Genomic DNA, 23082 nt, shown 5'->3' on the forward strand with positions numbered 1-23082 from the left:
ACGGATCCAGATTTTACCTACCCACCGTTACAAACTTTTCATTAATTACTCCTCGGGATTCGGATCTATTAGTGGATTTTGGATTGGGATATCCGGTGTGATACCTGTTGGTAGAGTTAATTCCAAAACTATCTGTTGTATAATCAATTGTAAATTTGTTCTCATCCTGAATATGCATAAAATATTTGCCACTGGACGTAAAGCAAATAATCAATTGATCAATAAATCCTATATAGTTGAGTGGTGCACATACCTGTAACAAGATTTGGCATGAACTACTTAATAGTGCATTCTCTGGTTCCTGCTAATGATAAGACCATATAGCAAATGTATATATATACAAAATAAATTGAGAAATTGTGGGTTAATAGTTTTATTGTTATACATGAACAATTCTTTGCATCAACTGACATTCAAGTTACATAATTTAGATCATTTTCTCATAATTAAACTAAAAAAAACATTAATATTTTTCTATGTCAAATAAAACAATCAACTATTGGTACTAAAATTTTTTAACAGGGTATAAAATACAGATTCTTTTAAAACATTGCAAACATAAAAAATATCAATGGGCGCTCAACATCCAATTGATAAAATCTGGATCATTACACTTCTTTTTCTGTTGATTTCACTTATATCCATTCTTCCACACTAGGTGGCACCGTTGTTTTGTATGTCAAATTACATCACAAATTAAATTTCTCACTTTGTAAAGATACATTGTCTTTGGAATTTAAAACTCATTTCTATGAGATGTGAAAAGCAATTAAATGCCTCCAAGCAAGATATTTCTATCCTTTTTTCTAGCTGAGAACTAAAAAAAAGATGTACATTAGATTTGATTATTTGTCTTACATTGCAATGCTTTTTAATACTATAACCTTGAGATCAATAATATTTTTGGTCAAATTTGTGAATTTTTATGTAAAATGGATGCAAAAAAAAATCATCACTTTTAAGACATAAACACATCTAAATGTTAGTGACAGATAGCAAAAGTAGCACAGTTTCAGAATTAATAATTAGGTCACTAAAATGTGGCTTTGTTATATACAATTTATTTTTATGCTATTGCATTCAATACAACAACCAGGTGCGGATGCTAAATTTTTGAAAGGGGGAGTAATTTCAGAAAATGGAATATATAAAAATCAAATGGACAATTTTATGGCTATAAATCATATAAATCATGAGAAACATGAGATTATTTTTTTTTTGGCAATCAAAAAGGGGGGTAGGCCTTCTATGCCACCCTCCTCTGGACCAACAACTGACAACCAATCTGATTATATATAACCATATCTTCATTTGAATGTTCTATTTCTAATAAGAATGGGTGAAACCTTGTTAGGTTGAATGTTCATATAGGTCTTAGCGTCTCTCCATGTCCACTTTATTGTGTCTTTTACAAGCAATGGATACAGAAAATTTATGCATGTGAATCTATATCAAAGAAATGTGTAGGTAGCATTCTTTCTTGTAAAGTCAAGGTCTTCTGAATAACCTTTTATAGGGTTCAGCAGACCTTGATACAATTTACTATTCAACAGGATCAAGGGATTGCATATTCATTTGTGTATTCTTTATTTTTTTATACTTTTGCTCATTATTCTCTATTCTGTGTATTTTAGCACCTCATTATTCTCTATTCTTTATTTTTTTGGTCCATTTTTCTCTATTCTTTAATTTTTTCGCCCATTATTCTCTATTCTGTAAACCCCCATCCACACCCTCGTATATATACCTGTAGTCTATTTATTAATTTACATGCTTTTTCATTGGACAGGCATTGTTATATTGAATTGAAATTGAAAAAGAATTATAATGCTGTCTTCAAATGAATTTCATAATGGAAATTATATACAAAAGGCATCTTGCTGAATTTAAATAAATAGTTTAATGTTGAATATAATACCAAAAATTCATAATGCTGGTTACAATAACAAACCATCCTATTCAATGCTGGTTCCAATAACAAACCATCCTATTCAATGCTGGTTCCAATAACAAACCATCCTATTCAATGCTGGTTCCAATAACAAACCATCCTATTCAATGCTGGTTACAATAACAAATCATCCTATTCAATGCTGGTTACAATAACAAACCATCCTATTCAATGCTGGTTACAATAACAAACCATCCTATTCAATGAGTAGGATCATCTTACATTTCGATAGTAATAGTCAAAATGGATTTCAAAGTTTCCAAGTGAAAGGGGTGTTTACAAATCACTGGTTAAAATATTTTGGCTAAAACTGACATATAATAACATGACCTTTTTAAAAAGAAGAAAGATGTAAAAGAATATGGTACATGAATTAAAAAGATATTTACAACAACCAACTGTTTTGGCCTATAGTGTGTAGAATAAAAATAATGCTGAATTTAAAGGCTCATCTTAAATTTGTTATCAGAAGTTGTACTTATCTGGAATAAAAATCAGGATAATTATCTAGAATATAGATAACTATCAAATACTATGTAAATATTCTCATTCTGCCTCTGAAGAAGGTCTTTAAAGGACAGGAACCAGTCAAACTAAATATCATCACCAGGCCCTGTTAATTGAGTGTTTTGGCATTACCAACTTTTCACTTTGCTTTTGTACTTATACTTGAATATGTTACAGTCTGTTAGGGTCTGGATGGGGTGCCTCAATTCTGTATTCCTTAAATTTTTTAAGCCATATTTCTATATTCTTTATACTTTTGCCCTTTATTCTTTATATTTTAACATCCCATTCCTCTCTATTATTTATTTGACTTAAATTGTCTATTTTTTCTCAATTCTTTGTATTTTTTGCCTATTATTTTGTAGTAAATTGGTCCATTATTCTCTATTCTGACCTTTCATCTATTGCATATCTGAATTTCTAAACATGCATTTCTTAAGGTAGCAAATATATCTTTTTAATTTGAAAGTACATCTAATATAGTAAAATGGAATACAAAATTTCCAAGTGGAAAGTTGTGTTTTGATTTTTTTGTGTCATTGGTTTGCTGTCTCATTGACAAATACCCCGCATTTATATGAAAGTGAAGTTATAATATAATAGTATACATTTTTCAACAACAACAAAATAATATCTACATAATGTTTGCATTAGTTAAATTGCATTTCAAATAACATCATATATGTAATATATTGAATGATTAAAAACAAATGATTTTGATTATGTTTTGCAGACAAGATTAGTGAATAGACCAAAACTTGTCAAAAATTAACATTGAGAGCGTTTCAATAAAAAATTATAAAATTTCTAACAATTAAATCAGCAAACCTGAAACCATAAAAAAAAGCCCAGTCCCTGCATACCTTCTGCCATTATTTCCACCATGATTTTGATTGTTTGCTGAGGAATTAAAGTAATTCAATCTGAACTGAAAAAAACCTTGATTTAATAAAAGAAAAAAATCTTTATATGAGATGAAATGCAACCACCACCTATTTTTTAAAAGTTTAATAATCTCATAACGCTTTGGTCAAACCCATAAATTTGAAAAGCAAATTTTAGGTGGCACATACATTCAGCATTGACACCTGCCTTAGGTATTTGCTAACTTTGCAATATTCTTTAAAAAAAAAAAGAATTTTATAAGAATATTGACTTTGACACATGATATTAAAAAATAAAATGTAAGTCCCAAAATTCTGAAGTTTAAATGACATTATTTTAGTTATACAAACAAATAATTTTGTAGGAACAAATGACAGTCTGATTCCTTTTATCCTCCAAAATCTCTTTGCAGGGGTAGAGGATGATGATCTCTGAAAAAATTCTAGATATTTCTATGTGATTAAAAAAACTAATGCACTACACCTTATAAAATCATCAGATCTTTTTAGTTTTAAAAACATAAATATGCCATGTAAAAATGTAAAACTAAGCCATTCAATACATCATAGAATTACCATTCATGATAATATCATAAAGAATAGTGTCAATGAAAATTTAAATCTTAAATTTCTCATTTAAACAGAAAAATGGAATGTTTCATTTCACAACAAAATTTGCACAATAAAATTAATAAAAGCATAACGTCTAATATTGTACTTTATTTGCATCTTCTCCTTCATCATTCTGGTCCAAAGTCAAATCATCATCAATTGGCTGGTTTGTTTACATTCTGTTCCATCTAGAAATTGTCTGGCGACAACTTGGACAAGTATGGATGACATCTTTACAACCATCCACACAGAAAGGGATAAAACAACATCCAAGATCACATCTGCAAATTTATAAAAGAGTTAGTAACAAACTTTCTCATTTAACATTTTCCCCATCAATGCTTAAATACATCTTAATCCTTTTTTTCACAAAACTTTTTTAACTATACAGTCTGATTAAGGAAGAATGGTCATCTTCAACTCACCAAGTATGATTATTTAGACCCCTTCGATATCAACAATTTAAAATTTATGTTGTACAACATCCCCCTATGCACCAAAAATAAATTTGGTTCCCATAACCAAGGAACAGGATCAGGGTCCTTCATTTCTTTATTCTTAACATTTTAGATCATTTTTCTTTTTTCTTTATTATTATGACCATTATCCTCTATTCTTTTTATTTCACCACCCCATTATTCCCTTTTCTTTACTTATCTCTATTCTTTATTTATGTCCTCTTTATCTTCAATTTTTTACCATTATTTTCTATTTTGTATACCCCATTCAGACCCTCATAACCAGCCCCATTGGTATTACAGTATTTTTTACTCCTTTAGCCCTAAACTGTAACTATGAAACTTAAAGAATTATGCAATTTGTGGCTTAGCTAGGCCCCTTATATTGATTGATTGATTGGTGTTAAACTCCACTTTCAGCGCTATTACATGGCAGTCAGTTTTTATTGGTGGAGGAAGCCAGTGTGCCTGGAGAGAAACACCAAACTTTTTAACAAAACAAAGACCTATCAATTTGATTACAATCATATCTTTTACTTTGCTCCTTTAAACTTGTTAGTCCTTAAATAAGGATAGAAGTTTCCATACCAAAGAATACAAGAAAAAACTAGTGTTCATTGACTATCTTTTCATTTCATTTAGTCCACCTTATAAATTAAACCTGGGCCATAATAAATTGTTAGTATTAATAGTCCCAGATTAAACAGACAATTTGATGGTAGGATTTTTTTTTTTGTACTACACTGCACTTAATTCATACCAACAACCTTTCACTAGTATTGAGCTAAAATAAATACCAGTTGATCGTAACTTCATTGTAAACTTAGTCTTTATCTTAACTGAAAAATTTAGCCTTTAGAATGTTTCCATATTTTAACCTTAATTTGGCATATAATTCAAAAGTTTACTTTATAATGAACATATTTCAAGTTGATGTGACAGCAACATCATGGTAAACTACCATGTACCTAAACTTTGACCTTCCGGTAATAAGGGACGGACAAATGAACTGATGGTAATGCATACCAGAAAACATAATCCCCCCTACTAACATAGGCAGGACCTAACAATTACTTACTGAAGCAAATTTGAATAAAATTTGTGTGGCCTTTTTCAACTTTTTCAATATTTTTCTATATTGATTGGTTTAATTATTAATAAGTGGTGGTGATTAAATTTATATTTCCTCTTGGATTCAATGGTACCCGGTATTAAATTATTTGACAATAAGGCCACAATGTGTGTTACATGATTACCATGAAATGAAGTCTCATAATTTTCATTCCTGTATGTTATGATAAATGTGGATAGTGTCCACATGTGGACACAGATGATGCCCCCGCTTGCATATCATATAGTTATAAAGGGACATAACCGAAGAACGGTAAAAGTGACGCTACCCAAATTTGAACTTGATCTGAGTTTTGTGGTAATAAGCATTGTGTGTAAGTCTCATAATATTTGGTTGAGGCTAACTTAAGTAGAGAACAGAAACTAGAAATTCAGCAATTTTTCTATTTGTAAACATGCATAACTCTAGAACAGTTGTGTATAAGTTTTACAACATTTGGTTGAGACAAACTAAAAAATTCAGCAATTTTTATGTTTATAAAGGGACATAACTCAAGAATGGTAAAAGTGTTGCCACCTAATTTCTTACTTAATCTGTATTATGTAGTAATAAGCATTGTGTATAATTTTCATAACATTTGGTTGAGGCAAACTCAAGTTAGAGAACGGAAACCAAATATTTGCACTTGATCTTTACTGAGTTTTGTGGTAATGAATATTGTGTATAGGTTTCATAATGTTTGGCTGGGGCAAACTTAAGTTACAGAATGGAAACTAAAATTTTTGCAATCTTTCGATTTATAAAGGGGCATAATTCAATAATGGTTAAAGTGACACTACCCAAATTCAACTTGATCTGTGTTTTATCAGTGGAAGTCAACATTAAACATTGCATTGTATAAAGCATCGATTGAAGTTGATTCAACTATAATCATGGACAAAGTAAGATAACTCCAATTTTTAAAATAAGTTATAAACTTGATATTTAGAAGAAAATTTTGCAATTTTTCCATTTATAAAGGGACATAACTCTAGAACGGTTAAAGTGACGCCACCAAAATTCAAACTTGATCTGTGTTTTGTGGTAATAGGCATTTTGTATAAGTTTCATAACATTTTGTTGAGGCAAACTTATGTTAGAGAACAGAAACTAAAAATTTTGCAATTTTTCCATTTATAAAGGGACATAACTCTAGAACGGTTAAAGTGACACCACCAAAATTTCAAACTTGATCTGTGTTTTGTGGTAATAGGCATTTTGTATAAGTTTCATAACATTTTGTTGAGGCAAACTAATGTTAGAGAACAGAAACTAAAAATTTTGCAATTTTTCCTTTTATAAAGGGGCATAACTCTAGATCGGTTAAAGTGACGCCACCAAAATTCAAACTTGATCTATGTTTTGTGGTGATAAGCATTGTGAATAAGTGTCATAACATTTGGTTGAGGCAAACTTAAGTTAGAGAACGGAAACTAAAAATTTTGCAATTTTTCCTTTTATAAAGGGGCATAACTCTAGATAGGTTAAAGTGACGCCAGCAAAATTCAAACTTGATCTGTGTCTTGTGGTATTAAGCATTGTGTATAAGTTTCATAACATTTGGTTGAGGCAAACTTAAGTTATAGAACAGAAACTAAACATTTTGCAATTTTTCCATTTATAAAGGGGCATAACTCTAGAACAGTTAAAGTGACACAACCAAAATTCAAACTTGATCTGTGTTTTGTGGTAATAAGCATTGTGTAAAAGTTTCATAACATTTGGTTAAGGCAAACTCAAGTTAGAGAATGGAATTTCGGGACGTACCGATGGACGTACGTACGTATGTACGTACAGGCGGACAAGGGTAAAACTTAATGCCCCCACCGCTATGGCGGGGGCATAAAAAATGACCTTATAGATCAAGGGAAGAATTACTAAAACTGACCAATCTGAATTAATATTGCCTCTGGCAGTCATGTCATTCCCGACAGAAATGATAAATTTTATAGAAGGCCTTTTGCGAATATTTTTTTTCAAATTTTCTTCAGATGGCTATCAGAGTTGAACATTCATTCAAGACATTTGACAGATATGCTCAACCTTCAATATTTTCAGAAATTTGTATTGCCTAAAGCTTTTAGTTTTGAAGTACTTTTCTATGTGTGGTTGTCATTTATCTCATAACCTGTAATTCATCTTGCTAGTGTACGGTCTCTTGATCTTAAAACTCTCTTAACATCAAGGAAAAGATATATGGTGTATAAATTCATGAAACAAAATCTCTACAACCACTCTGTAGAAACCACACTTTGCTTATTGTTTAAGAACTGTACAATGACTCAAGATGATAAGATTTATTGGCAATCATACCACATCTCCTTCTTTCATATAGGCCTAGGAAGTAAATAGGCAATAAACTATGAATGGAATTAAGCCCTTAAGTTCTAAATATTCCTGACTGGGCCATAATAGTACTGAAAAGTTGCAAATTTTTAGGAAAGACTAATTATGTTATTAATATAAAATAAGGAGATGTGGTACAATTGCCTATGAGACAGCTATCCAACACAGGCAAAATGACGGATGTTAACGACTATAGGTCGCAGTATGGCCTTCAATAATGAACAAAAGCCATAACCAAAAGCAAGCTATCAAAGGCCTGACATAACAAATGCAATACAATTCAAATGAGAAAAGCAATGGCCTGATTTATGTACAAAACAAACGAAAAAAAAATATGATGTACAGTCACAAATCTCAACCACTTTTTGGCCGACTACATTCATGGTAGCTTGCTAGGTAGGTCAAAACAAGACTTGAAAATTAGTATTTGCATCTTTATTCTAAGCACCAAACATTTAGAGTTGGAGCATTGGTACTGGTTACTGAGTAAAAAAAAAGTTTCTTGTAAATTGACATGTGTTCCTGCTTCCTGTTATTTTTTGGATATCCCAGCTCTGTATGTTAGTCGGATACAAACTAGTGTGTTAAATATCTCAATAACATTAAATATGTTCTCATCCTGAATATACATGTAATCACAGTAACAGTTGCTAGATGTTAAACAGTCATCAATATAAGTGGCTTCTTGATATCTACCTGCACTGGCAAAAGGAGGGATGAGAAGCTGGTTGTGATCTATTTTAGTATCACAAAATTTGTCTTAGTGGCTTGTTGACATCAATTTAAAACTTTTTTTTGTTTAGGGCCAGCTGAAGCCCACCTTCGGGTGCGGGATTCTCTCGTTGTGTTGAAGACCCATTGGTGGCCTTGGGCTGTTATCTGCTCTATGGTCGGGTTGTTGTCTCTTTGACACATTCCCCATTTCCATTCTCAATTTTATTAGTTACTGTGGATTAATTATTATTAGTTGGATACTAATTTTTGCGTGGGTAAGGATGAACCACAAATGTTAGTGTCCAACTGAGTACAAATTTTCTATAGGCTTGTATGCAAACTTTGGAAATACCTATTATCACAAATCAAATATCCATGAAAAGAAGTCTTTTCCTCAATCGACGAAAAATAAATCAATTCACAGTAGCTAGTATGAGCTAAATTCGTAATTAATATCTACTTGTACTTCGAGAGACTATATAAAAGTAAACTGAAAGACAAGTACATGAACATTCACAATCCTATGGTATGGAATACCCAGATGGAGCTAAGTGTCATTGATTAAGAATCTACGATGTAAAGTTCCTGAATAAATTGGACAGAAATGTGTTACTGTTGGTTCATTTATTTTCATGAAAGGGAGAAAAATTGTATTTTCATGGATATTTGATTTTGGGGTTTTGACTTCAGTTAACATTTTAATCAACGGATCACTTAAACCCATGAAATCCATTAAAACTGGTATTCCACGAATAATTATGAATTCACAGTAAAGACAGACATAAGATAACCAGTATAACCCTCACCTCTTCTTTGGTGAGAGTAAAATGGATTTGAGGTAACTTTGAATTTTTTTCAATTCCACTCAACTTTTAATTATCCAAACTTATACCTGGTAATAGATACATTGAATGATTGATTGGTGTTTAACGCCACTTTGAGCACTATTGTGCTATTTTGAGGCAGTCAGTTTTTATTGGTTGGGGAAACAGGAGTGCCTAGAGAGAACCACCAACCTTCCGTAGGAAAACGGATAATCCTAGTCAAATGAAATTGGAGTTAAATGCACCTGCCACATGCAAGATTTGAACTCACAACATCAGTGTTGACAGGCTAATGATACAGTAGTTTGACTACTTAACCAATCGGCCACCAAGGCCCCAGTAATAGATAAAGTTTATGGAAGCAGTTAGTAAATTGAGTTAGCATCATTAACAATTAAAAGACAACAGAACAAATAGTATTTTTAATGATGAAAATGATAAACAAATCTTCTTTGCAAAAAATACACCTACTAATAACATCTACAATATAGTAACATACATCAAGACATGTAATTTATGTACATGAATTGTTTCAAAAACAATATTGTGGACTTTTCAAAGAATAAAATAGTTAAAATTTGAAAAAAACAAATTCATCATCATATATCATGTTTCTTAAAATAAAATATAATAAATCTTCTAAAAATGGAAATCTTTAGATAAAATAAAGGAAAGTCAGTCTTAAAATGTTTTAAAATTTGGTACTTACATCTACATAAAATATTAAACTTTTGTCTGTTGTGAAATAAAATTGCTTAAAATTCAAAAAAATAAATAGAGACAAAATAAACATGTAAAGTCCTTACTGACAGATTAAATACAAATGAAAACAAATAGGTATAATATATGTATAATAAAATATAACAACTTTTAATGTGTTTTATTAACTTAAGTGTGATATAATGTTAAAGCTATTCCAGAGAAAAATTATACAGAAAAATTGGTGGGGTGATGTTCTTTCTCAATCCCCCTCCAAACACACAAATTTGTTAGTAACCTTGGTATTCTCATTCTAATAAAATATTCAAACCCACACTACCTTCCACTGCATATCAACCATCAAAACAAATCATACATTTTTTTCCTGGATTAGTGTAAATGACACAATGCATTGTTATAAACAATTTGTTTCTGTAAATTGAACAAAGTAAAATATTGATGAATATCATCAACTATGAACAGGAATAAATAAAATTTGCTATCTTTGAAGTAAATGAGACAAGATTTAAAGAATAAAAGTCTTAATTCAAGTCAATTTTAATCTTTGTCGAGGTATTCTATAAAATACTGAAAAATGAATCATTTGTCATTTTCTAAAATCCATGCATTATTTTTTTTTTATTTCATAAATGTTAAGAATAAAATTGTAATATTTGCAGAAAATAAAAAATGATCATCTTCCTAACTACACAATGAAAAATTTAATTATAAAAATAAGCAGCTATAACTAAAAATGAATATAAACTGATACACTCAATGGTTCAATTCATAAACTATATCACAAAAGAATAATAAAAAATAATGAGCTAAAACAAATGATATGGATATGCATAACACATTCTTCCATCTCTTAAATATATTGAAAAGATTTTCAATTTATTAAAAAAAAAAAAAAAAAAAAAATATGAGAACAAAAATGGATAAAAATTTGTTAAAGGACAAAAAAAAAGTTTTTTTGTACAGATAAAATATATGAAAGGCGGGGGACATTGGAGCTCTGTTCTTTTATTACAATGTACAATTGTAACTGAATCAGCAGTCAGGAAGACAGATTGTTGATTGCAGAAGCACATGTGAATACATTGTGGAGATCAAGTCTCTTTCCATTATTTGAATTTCCAACATAATCATGATAATGCCTACAATTTCAATGCATATTCATGATTGTCTCTGTACAGATAAATAAACAATTTGCCTTAATGACTGCTATAATATGAACTCTTAATATCAATTTGTACACAATATTATGACCTTATTATGTATAGTAACACAACCTTTCAAAAACGCCTCTAACACATAAATTTTGCTTGAAGAATTTAAAAAAATTTCTTCTAAACTAGAAATTAAAGCCAGTTCAAAGCCTATTTATCAACAGATCTTTTCTAAAATTAAATGCATGTTAATTTGATGCCCAATGGTGACAATCAATCCTGTTGATCACTATTTATACATGTTGGAATGTAGATATAATCTATTTTCTAAGATTGCACCGGATAAAATTTGTTCAAAAATTTTTAATTAATTACTTAGAGTGTAAATGGTAACAAATATATGATGATTTTCTATTTGTTTATACTTAAATACTGGAAAGGAAAAGAGACAAACGATCTAAATAATACCAAAATTAATTTGCATATTGTAAAATCACATGATGACAGATAAGATTATATTTTGATGTCTACTGAAATCCTTCCTTTAACCATTTTCACTTATCCACTTTCTGTAACTGCAGACTACATCCTCTGTTTTTACATTCTGTTCCAGCGACTGATGACCTGTTTACAATTTGGACAGGAATGGGTTACATCTTTACAGCCATCAACGCAGAAGGGGATCAGGCAACATGGCCAACATCTGAAATAGAATTTTTAATCTGTAGTTAAAGTTTATTTAAGGTTCCAAAAACAACAGTAGTGTTGCTGGTTGCCTGCAGATTACTTTCACCTTGATCAAATGAATTTGTCCAATTTTCATCATATTACAATGTACTATACATTGCTTTGAAAAGGTGGTTTGGTTTCAGAAAAGGTCATTGCTGTAATCATTTTGGAAAATTCTTGTTAGGACTTTTTAAAATTTTATCATTATCTTTAAATGTTTTTTGTCCTAAATTTTCTATGTTTTTGCAATAACTGTTGTCATTTGGATTGACAGAGAGGTAAATTCTGACAAAATTTTGAAAGCAGACCACTATCAGACCATTACAGTATCAAATATTATATCATGGCAAAGACTTTGGACCAGGGACAAACAAATCGAATCAAGTTGAGTTATGATAATAGTGCAAACTGACCTGCAGGTGAGCAAATAGTTTAGCTATAGCGTTTATCATATGCACAGGAATTTTTACACAAGGATTCCTGGTCTTGATTAACAAATAAATAAAATATTGACAAACACCAAACGAGAAAAAAAAAACCCCATAGTTTACCTTGTGCATGTCTTTGTGGCTATTTGGTTTTTTTTCCAAGTGGTGTATGTAGTCCTTTTTATATAATTGTTTTGTTCGGTATAATAAAACACTTAATGACTGGTTATGAGTGTAATAGCAAGTTTGTTGTCCCTTTGATACTAACTATTGCCCTCGGCTTCGCCTCGAGCAATAGTAGGTATCTCAGGGACAACAAACTTGCTATTACACTCATAACCAGTCAATAGGTGTATAATGTAAAATTATAATAAACTTTAAAACAATACACAAAAAGGATATAAGATTTAACCAAAACACTTATTTATCAGATAACACTAACCAACAACACCTAACTCCTCTGATGGATAATATAGACATCCAAATAACAATGATGAACACATGATCCAGATAGACTTAACTTGGTACAGTCACAAAATGTGGTGGGGCTACATCAGACCACACTAACCACCAACACCTAACTCCTCTGATGAATAATATAGACATCCAAATAACAATGATGAACACATGATCCAGATAGACTTACTTGGTACAGTCACAAAATGTGGTGGGGCTACATCAGACCACACTAACCACCAACACCTAACTCCTCTGATGAATAATATAGACATCCAAATAACAATGACGAACACATGATCCAGATAGACTAACTTGGTACAGTCACATAATGTGGTGGGGCTACATCAGACCACACTAACCACCAACACCTAACTCCTCTGATGAATAATATAGACATCCAAGTAACCATGATGTACACATGATCCAGATAGACTAACTTGGTATTGTTATGCGTTTACTTTTCTACATTGGCTAGAGGTATAGGGGGAGGGTTGAGATCTCATAAACATGTTTAACCCCACCGCATTTTTGCGCCTGTCCCAAGTCAGGAGCCTCTAGCCTTTGTTAGTCTTGTATTATTTTTAATCTTAGTTTCTTGTGTACAATTTGGAGTTTAGTATGGCGTTCATTATCACTGAACTATATATATATATATTTGTTTAGGGGCCAGTTGAAGGACGCCTCCGGGTGCGGGAATTTCTCGCTGCATTGAAGACCTGTTGGTGACCTTCTGCTGTTGTCTGTTCTATGGTCGGGTTGTTGTCTCTTTGACACATTCCCCATTTCCATTCTCAATTTTTAACTTTTGGTACAGTCACACAATGTGGTGGGGCTACATCAGACCACACTAACCACCAACACCTAACTCCTCTGATGAATAATATAGACATCCTAATAACAATGATGTACACATGATCCAGATAGACTTAACTTGGTACAGCCACATAATGTGGTGGGGCTACATCAGACCACACTAACCACCAACACCTAACTCCTCTGATGAATAATATAGACATCCAAATAACAATGATGAACACATGATCCAGATAGACTTAACTTGGTACAGTCACATAATGTGGTGGGGCTACATCAGACCACACTAACCACCAACACCTAACTCCTCTGATGAATAATATAGACATCCAAATAACAATGATGAACACATGATCCAGATAGACTTAACTTGGTACAGTCACATAATGTGGTGGGGCTACATCAGACCACACTAACCACCAACACCTAACTCCTCTGATGAATAATATAGACATCCAAATAACAATGATGAACACATGATCCAGATAGACTAACTTGGTACAGTCACATAATGTGGTGGGGCTACATCAGACCACACTAACCACCAACACCTAACTCCTCTGATGAATAATATAGACATCCAAATAACAATGATGTACACATGATCCAGATAGACTAACTTGGTACAGTCACATAATGTGGTGGGGCTACATCAGACCACACTAACCACCAACACCTAACTCCTCTGATGAATAATATAGACATCCAAATAACAATGATGAACACATGATCCAGATAGACTAACTTGGTACAGTCACATAATGTGGTGGGGCTACATCAGACCACACTAACCACCAACACCTAACTCCTCTGATGAATAATATAGACATCCAAATAACAATGATGAACACATGATCCAGATAGACTTAACTTGGTACAGTCACATAATGTGGTGGGGCTACATCAGACCACACTAACCACCAACACCTAACTCCTCTGATGAATTATATAGACATCCAAATAACAATGATGAACACATGATCCAGATAGACTAACTTGGTACAGTCACAAAATGTGGTGGGGCTACATCAGACCACACTAACCACCAACACCTAACTCCTCTGATGAATAATATAGACATCCAAATAACAATGATGAACACATGATCCAGATAGACTAACTTGGTACAGTCACATAATGTGGTGAGGTTACTGTGGATTCATTTAAATTCCAAGGTTACAAATAATCATGGGGCCTAAAAAAAAATTGTTTGATTAGGGTAACCCAACCCTACCTAAAAAAAACTAGAGGCTCTCAAGAGCCTGTGTCGCTCACCTGACTCTACTTTGGTTTTAGAAATCATGTAAAGATAGATAAAAATCATAACAGATACCCAAATAATGATTGAGGCCAAATTTTGATTAATATTGGTCCCGTTATTTAATAAAATATCCTGGTGGCCATCTTGAACAGTAAATCGGCAACAAAGTAGCAACACTTGGTCAGCACTTCATAAGGAACATTCATGCCATGTTTGGTTTCATTCCATTCAGTGGTACTCTAAAAGAAGACATTTGTATGTATTTCCCATAGGGTCCTATGTTAAACTAAGCCCCTCCCCCTAGCGGCCATCTTGGATGATGGATCGACTGCAAAGTAACAACACTTGGTCAGCAACTCATAAGGAACATTCATGCCATGTTTGGTTCAATTCCATTCAGTGGTTCTCTAAAAGAAGACAATTGTATGTATTTCCCATAGGGTCCTATGTTAAACTAAGTCCCCCGCTGTCGGCCATCTTGGATGATGGATCGGCTGCAAAGTGACAACACTTGGTCAACATCTCATAAGGAACATTCATGCCATGTTTGGTTCCATTCCATTTATTGGTTCTCCAAACGAAGACATTTTCATGTATTTCCCAAAGGGTCCTATGTAAAACTAAGTCCCCCGCTGGCAGCCATCTTGGATGATGGATCAGCTACAAAGTAACAACACTTGGTCAGCATCTCATAAGGAAGATTCATGCCATGTTTGGATTCATTCCATTCAGTGGTTCTCTAAAAGAAGACATTTGTATGTATTTCCCATAGGTCCTTTGTTAAACTAAGTCCCCTGCTGTCGGCCATCTTGGATGATGGACCGACTGCAAAGTAACAACACTTGGTCAGCACCTCATAAGGAACATTCATGCCATGTTTGGTTTCATTCCATTCAGTGGTTCTCTAAAAGGAGACATTTGTATGTATTTCCCATAGGGTCCTATGTTAAACAAAGTCCCCCCCTGGCGGCCATCTTGGATGATGGATCGGCTACAAAGTAACAACACTTGGTCAGAACCTCATAAGGAACATTCATGCCATGTTTGGTTTCATTCCATTCAGTGGTTCTCTAAAAGAAGACATTTGTATGTATTTCCCAAAGGGTCCTATGTTAAACTAAGTCCCCCGCTGTCGGCCATCTTGGATGATGGATCGGCTGCAAAGTAACAACACTTGGTCAACATCTCATAAGGAACATTCATGCCATGTTTGGTTCCATTCCATTTATTGGTTCTCCAAACGAAGACATTTTCATGTATTTCCCAAAGGGTCCTATGTAAAACTAAGTCCCCCGCTGGCAGCCATCTTGGATGATGGATCAGCTACAAAGTAACAACACTTGGTCAGCATCTCATAAGGAAGATTCATGCCATGTTTGGATTCATTCCATTCAGTGGTTCTCTAAAAGAAGACATTTGTATGTATTTCCCATAGGTCCTTTGTTAAACTAAGTCCCCTGCTGTCGGCCATCTTGGATGATGGACCGACTGCAAAGTAACAACACTTGGTCAGCACCTCATAAGGAACATTCATGCCATGTTTGGTTTCATTCCATTCAGTGGTTCTCTAAAAGAAGACATTTGTATGTATTTCCCATAGGGTCCTATGTTAAACTAAGTCCCCCCCTGGCGGCCATCTTGGATGATGGATCAGCTACAAAGTAACAACACTTGGTCAGAACCTCATAAGGAACATTCATGCCATGTTTGGTTTCATTCCATTCAGTGGTTCTCTAAAAGAAGACATTTGTATGTATTTCCCAAAGGGTCCTATGTTAAACTAAGCCCCCCGCTGGCGGCCATCTTGGATGATGGACCGACTGCAAAGTAACAACACTTGGTCAGCATCTCATAAGGAACATTCATGCCATGTTTGGTTCCATTCCATTCAGTGGTTCTCTAAAAGAAGAAATTTTTATGTATTTCCCATAGGGTCCTATGTCAAACTTAGTCCCCCGCTGGCGGCCATCTTGGATGATGGATCGGCTACAAAGTAACAACACTTGGTCAGCACCTCATAAGGAACATTCATGCCATGTTTGGTTTCATTCCATTCAGTGGTTCTCTAAAAGAAGACATTTGTATGTATTTCCCATAGGGTCCTATGTAAAACTAAGTTCCCCGATGGCGGCCATCTTGGATGATGGATCGGCTACAAAGTAACAACACATGGTCAGCACCTCATAAGGAACATTCATGCCATGTTTGGTTTTATTCCATTCAGTGGTTCTCTAAAAGAAGTCATTTGTATGCATTTCCCATAGGGTCCTATGTTAAACTAAGTCCCCCGATGGCGGCCATCTTGGATGATGGATCGGCTACAAAGTAACAACACTTGGTGAGCACAACATAAGGAACATTCATGCCATGTTTGGTTTCATTCCATTCAGTGGTTCTCTAAAAGAAGTCATTTGTATGCATTTCCCATAGGGTCCTATGTTAAACTAAGTCCCCCGCTGGCGGCCATCTTGGATGATGGATCGGCTACAAAGTAACAACACTTGGTCAGCACCTCATAAGGAACATTCATGCCATGTTTGGTTTCATTCCATTCAGTGGTTCTCTAAAAGAAGACATTTGTATGTATTTCCCATAGGGTCCTATGTTAAACTAAGTTCCCTGATGGCGGCCATCTTGGATGATGGATCGGCTACAAAGTAACAACACTTGGTGAGCACCTCATAAGGAACATTCATGCCATGTTTGGTTTCATTCCATTCAGTGGTTCTCTAAAAGAAGTCATTTGTATGCATTTCCCATAGGGTCCTATGTTAAACTAAGTCCCCCGCTGGCGGCCATCTTGGATGATGGATCGGCTACAAAGTAACAACACTTGGTCAGCACCTCATAAGGAACATTCATGCCATGTTTGGTTTCATTCCATTCAGTGGTTCTCTAGAAGAAGTTCAAAATGTAATAAAATGCTTCGCTGGGCGCAGCTTGATACGACCGCAGAGGTCGAACCCTGAACAGTTGGGGCAAGTATGGACACAACATTCAAGCTTGATACAGCTCTGAATTTGGATTGTGATTAAATATTTGACACAGCATAGGTTCTGACACAGAAAGAATGTGGTCTAAGAACTTCAATTTTTTTAATTTACCTATTATGGTCCAATGTCCAAAATCAAAATACATGGTTAGATTCAGCATATCAAAGAACCCCATATATTCAATTTTTGTTGAAATCAAACAAAGTTTAATTTTGGACCCCAACTTGAACAAACTTGAAAACTGGTCCCATAATCAAAAATCTAAACACATGTTTAGATTCAGCATATCAAAGTACCCCAAGAATTCAATTTTTGTTAAAATCAAACTAAGTTTAATTTTGGACCCTTTGGACCTTAATGTAGACCAATTTAAAAAAAAGGGACCCAAAATTAAAAATCTAAAAACACGGTTAGATTTGGCATATCAAAGAACCCCAATAATTCAATTTTTGATGAAATCAAACAAAGTTTAATTTTGGACCCTTTTGACCTCAATATGAACCAATTTGATAGCGGGCCCACAAAATAAAAAATCTAAATACATGGTAAGATTCAGCATATCAAAGAACCCCATATATTCAATTTTTGTTGAAATCAAACAAAGTTTAATTTTGGACCCCAATTTGGACCAACTTGAAAACTGGGCCAAAAATCTAAAATCTAAATATATGTTTAGATTCAGCATATCAAAGAACCCCATATATTCAATTTTTGTTGAAATCAAACAAAGTTTAATTTTGGACCCCAACTTGGACCAACTTGAAAACTGGTCCCATAATAAAAAATCTAAACACATGTTTAGATTCAGCATATCAAAGAACCCCAAAAATTCAATTTTTGTTAAAATCAAACTAAGTTTAATTTTGGACCCTTTGGACCTTAATGTAGACCAATTTAAAAAACGGGACCCAAAATTAAAAATCTAAATACACGGTTAGATTTGGCATATCAAAGAACCCCAATAATTAAATTTTTGATGAAATCAAACAAAGTTTAATTTTGGACCCTTTTGACCTCAATATGAACCAAGTTGATAGCGGGCCCACAAATAAAAAATCTAAATACATGGTAAGATTCAGCATATCAAAGAACCCCATATTCAATTTTTGTTGAAATCAAACAAAGTTTAATTTTGGACCCCAATTTGGACCAACTTGAAAACTGGGCCAAAAATCTAAAATCTAAATACATGGTTAGATTCAGCATATCAAAGAACCCCATATATTCAATTTTTGTTGAAATCAAACAAAGTTTAATTTTGGACCCCAACTTGGACCAATTTAAAAACGGGACCCAAAATTAAAAATCTAAATACACGGTTAGATTTGGCATATCAAAGAACCCCAATAATTCAATTTTTGATGAAATCAAACAAAGTTTAATTTTGGACCCTTTTGACCTCAATATGAACCAATTTGATAGCGGGTCCACAAATAAAAAATCTAAATACATGGTTAGATTCAGCATATCAAAGAACCCCAAGAATTCAATTTTTGATGAAATCAAACAAAGTTTAATTTTGGACCCTTTTGACCTCAATGTGGACAAAGTTGATAACGGGGCCCAAAAATCAATAATCTAAATACATGGTTAGATTCAGCATATCAAAGAACCCCATATATTCAATTTTTGTTGAAATCAAACAAAGTTTAATTTTGGACCCCGATTTGGACCAACTTGAAAACTTGGCCCATAATCAAAAATCTAAATACATGTTTAGATTCAGCATATCAAAGTACCCTAATAATTCAATTTTTGTTAAAATCAAACTAAGTTTAATTTTGGACCCTTTTGACCTTAATGTAGACCAATTTGAAAACGGAACCAAAAATTAAGAATCTAAATACACGGTTAGATTCGGCATATCAAAGAACCCCAATAATTCAATTTTTGATGAAATCAAACAAAGTTTAATTTTGGACCCTTTGGACCTCAATGTGGACCAATTTAAAAACGGGGCCCAAAATCCAAAAACTTAATACATGGTTAGATTCAGCATATTAAAGAACCCCAAGAATTCAAGAATAAAACCCCATTGAAATTGATCAAGAAATAAGCAATTTATACGAAGTATCTTCTTTTGCACAATACTGTGCAATTGAATATTTCTTGCTATTGTGCAATACTGTACAATTGACAATTTCTTGCTATTGCGCAATATTGTGCTATTGGATATTTCTTGCTATTGCGCAATACTGTGCAATTGAAGATTTCTTGCTATTGCGCAATACTGTGCAATTGAAGATTTCTTGCAATTGTGCAATACTGTGCAATTGAAAATTTCCTGCTATTGCACAATACTTATTATATAATAATTTACACATCCTGTTTGGTGTGTATCTCCTACCATATCATTATTATTTGCTTTTAAATATTAATCAGATATAACCAACTTAAAATGGAAAATTTTAAAAGAAAAAAAAAAGGGAAAAAAAGAAAAAAAAAGAAAAAAAAAAAATTCCCCCCCCAAATTTTTTGAACCCCCTTATGATTCATCACCCCCAAAATCAATCCCAGCCTTTCCTTTGTGGTATGGTACCTTGCAGTACAATTTCAGAGAGATCCATACACTTGAACACAAGTTATTGTCTGAAAACTAGAAAAATGCTTATTTTTGGCCCCTTTTTGGCCCCCAATTCCTAAACGTTTCGGGCAATTACCCCCAAACTCAATTCCAGCTTTCCCTTTGTGATATGGAACCTTGTAGTACAATTTCAGAAATATCCAAACACTTACACACAAGTTATTGTCATGAAACTAGAAAAATGCTTGTTTTTTGCCCCTTTTTTGGCCCCTTATTCCTAAAATTTTGAGGCAATTACCCCCAAAATCAATTACAGCCTTCCCTGTGTGATATGGAACCTTGTGGTACAATGTCAGAGAGATCCATACACTTACACACAAGTTATTGTCTGGAAGTTACAAAAATGCTTATTTTTGGCCCCTTTTTGGCCCCTAATTCCTTAACTGTTGGTACCATAACCCCCAAAATCAATCCCCACCTTCCTTTCGTGGTATTGAACCTTATGGTAAAATTTCATGGAGATCCATTCACTTAAACTAAAGTTAGAGTGCGAAAACCAATGTGTCTTCGGACGACGCCGGACGACGCCAGACGACGACGACGACGCCAACGTCATACCAATATACGACCAAAAAATTTTCAATTTTTGCGGTCGTATAAAAAGTTAACGCCGACGACGGACGACGGACGCCAAGTGATGAGAAAAGCTCACTTGGCCCTTCGGGCCAGGTGAGCTAAAAAGCGGCGACCCTACTTTTCTTTTTAGCATTGTTCGATAAATATTGTCATAGAGTCATCTTGAGTACTATCAATGTCGAAATACTTGCTAAAAAAAAAAAAATGCCTACCTACCCTACCACAATTTTTTGGACATGTTACCTGAACCAAACAATTTTTTTGTTTAGGCCTAGAATTCGTGGATAAAGGTGAACCACAAAGTTAAAATGGTAATGAAGCACAAATAGCTATAGGCTTGTATAAACCAAAACTATGAAATAAAATATCCACGAAAATGTGATTTTTCCTTAGTCTACGTAAATTGGTACCTATGAAAATAAATGAATCCACAGTAAACCAGTTTTCTTGGACATAAAGTATAATCCTCCCCCTTTGTCTATCTAGACATTAGTCATAAAAGTAAAACAAATAGCATTGGAGAAATTTACAATATTTGTAATATCTGCATGAAACAGGACATGATTACAATACATGTATAATAAATCACTCTCAAGTTATATGACCTTTATGTAAGGACATCAATCTTCATATTGTTTATATGGACTCCAGCTCACTAGATGTTGGCCTCACAAAAGTCAATTATTAATTGTTTACAATGTTTTTAAACAAACATTTCTCTTTATTTCTCTACCACAGCAGCTATCCCACATATCATTGAAGATATATCAAGTTGTTAAAATGAACTTGTTAGGACTGATAGCAGCTATACCACATATCATTTCTGCAATGAAGGCATATCCAGTTGTTGATATGAACTTTTAGGCTCATATCAGATAGACCAGGGGATGATACAAGTGGTATAGATTGCAAAGACATCAATATTAACACTTTCTTTATCGTATTGTATAAAACATGAGTCCATTATTTTCCAATTCACTTGGTCATTCTAATTTGAAAAGTTTCAGCTGTTTTACATTCTTTTGTTTGACTGAAGTATCATATTAAATGAAATCAAGATTTATCTTCATTTACTTCAATGTCTATTTCATGAACAAAAATAACTGTACACATCTTAAATTATCTTACATTCAGATGGAAAATTGTGAAATGCAGCCTTCAATGTACATTTTATATATATGGACATATTTATTTGATGGTATCTCTGGAAAGTTTAAATGCTACACATATAATTTTTTTTTTATATTCAGATGCAGTTTATGTTCTAAATGCATACAAAATTTTCATCAAATTCCAAAAATATTGCACAAATATGTATACTTAGCCATTGTTGCAAAAATCAAGATCAAATAAATCTGTTATTTGTTGATGTCATTAATTACTAATTAAATCTTGTTGACACAGCCATAGATTGCCGAGCAATGATAGCACATGTATGAGGTTGATCAATTATTCAGATAATGATGAAGAGGTCAGAATATGTGATGCTTGTTATTAAATGAATTGAAATATTCTGATGTTGTAGGAGTATATATTCAAAGTGCAAATATAATACAGTTACAATACAGATCAAAGGCTTTATTCTTTTCTGACATTTTTCATTACATGTACCTTGAACTGCACATGTGGTTCAAATCTGAGATTATACAAAACCTTCTTGTTGAATTACTATGCAAAAGACAAATTTCTGATAAAGACTTTAGTCACTAACAATGTTTACAAGAAGGGTGGTTTCGACTGTAATTTCATTAAAAAACATATTTATTTATTTAAATAGGAAACAACATCAACATTTTGAATATTAAAATATAAGTATTGGCAGCTTCATTACTTTAATTTTCTTGCAACTTTACAATTATGTTTAAATCTTAAGATTTGATTTGATTTTTTGTGACTTAACGCCACTTTTAAGCACCGCTTTTGGGCTATTTCGTGGCGGCCAGTTTTTATTGGTGGAGGAA

General features: G+C 33.2%; 1 protein-coding gene across 6 annotated transcripts in view; it reads right to left on the minus strand.

The window, feature by feature from the left end:
• Positions 1 to 357: 357 nt before the first annotated feature.
• Positions 358 to 23082, minus strand: part of LOC127709971 (cell death-inducing p53-target protein 1 homolog) — a 43810-nt gene continuing 21085 nt past the window's right edge. For 3 of the 6 annotated variants that reach the window (XM_052215683.1, XM_052215681.1, XM_052215678.1), the window contains one exon: positions 358 to 4235. In XM_052215683.1, the coding sequence (XP_052071643.1) occupies positions 4127 to 4235 (109 nt within the window). In that variant the 3' untranslated portion in view covers positions 358 to 4126. Of the gene's footprint in view, positions 4236 to 9814; positions 11982 to 23082 lie in introns of those variants that run through there. The other 3 variants (XM_052215684.1, XM_052215682.1, XM_052215679.1) reach the window with 1 other exon arrangement.

Source organism: Mytilus californianus, unplaced genomic scaffold (genome assembly GCF_021869535.1).
Source record: "Mytilus californianus isolate M0D057914Y unplaced genomic scaffold, xbMytCali1.0.p SCAF_7, whole genome shotgun sequence".
Taxonomy (NCBI): domain Eukaryota; kingdom Metazoa; phylum Mollusca; class Bivalvia; order Mytilida; family Mytilidae; genus Mytilus; species Mytilus californianus.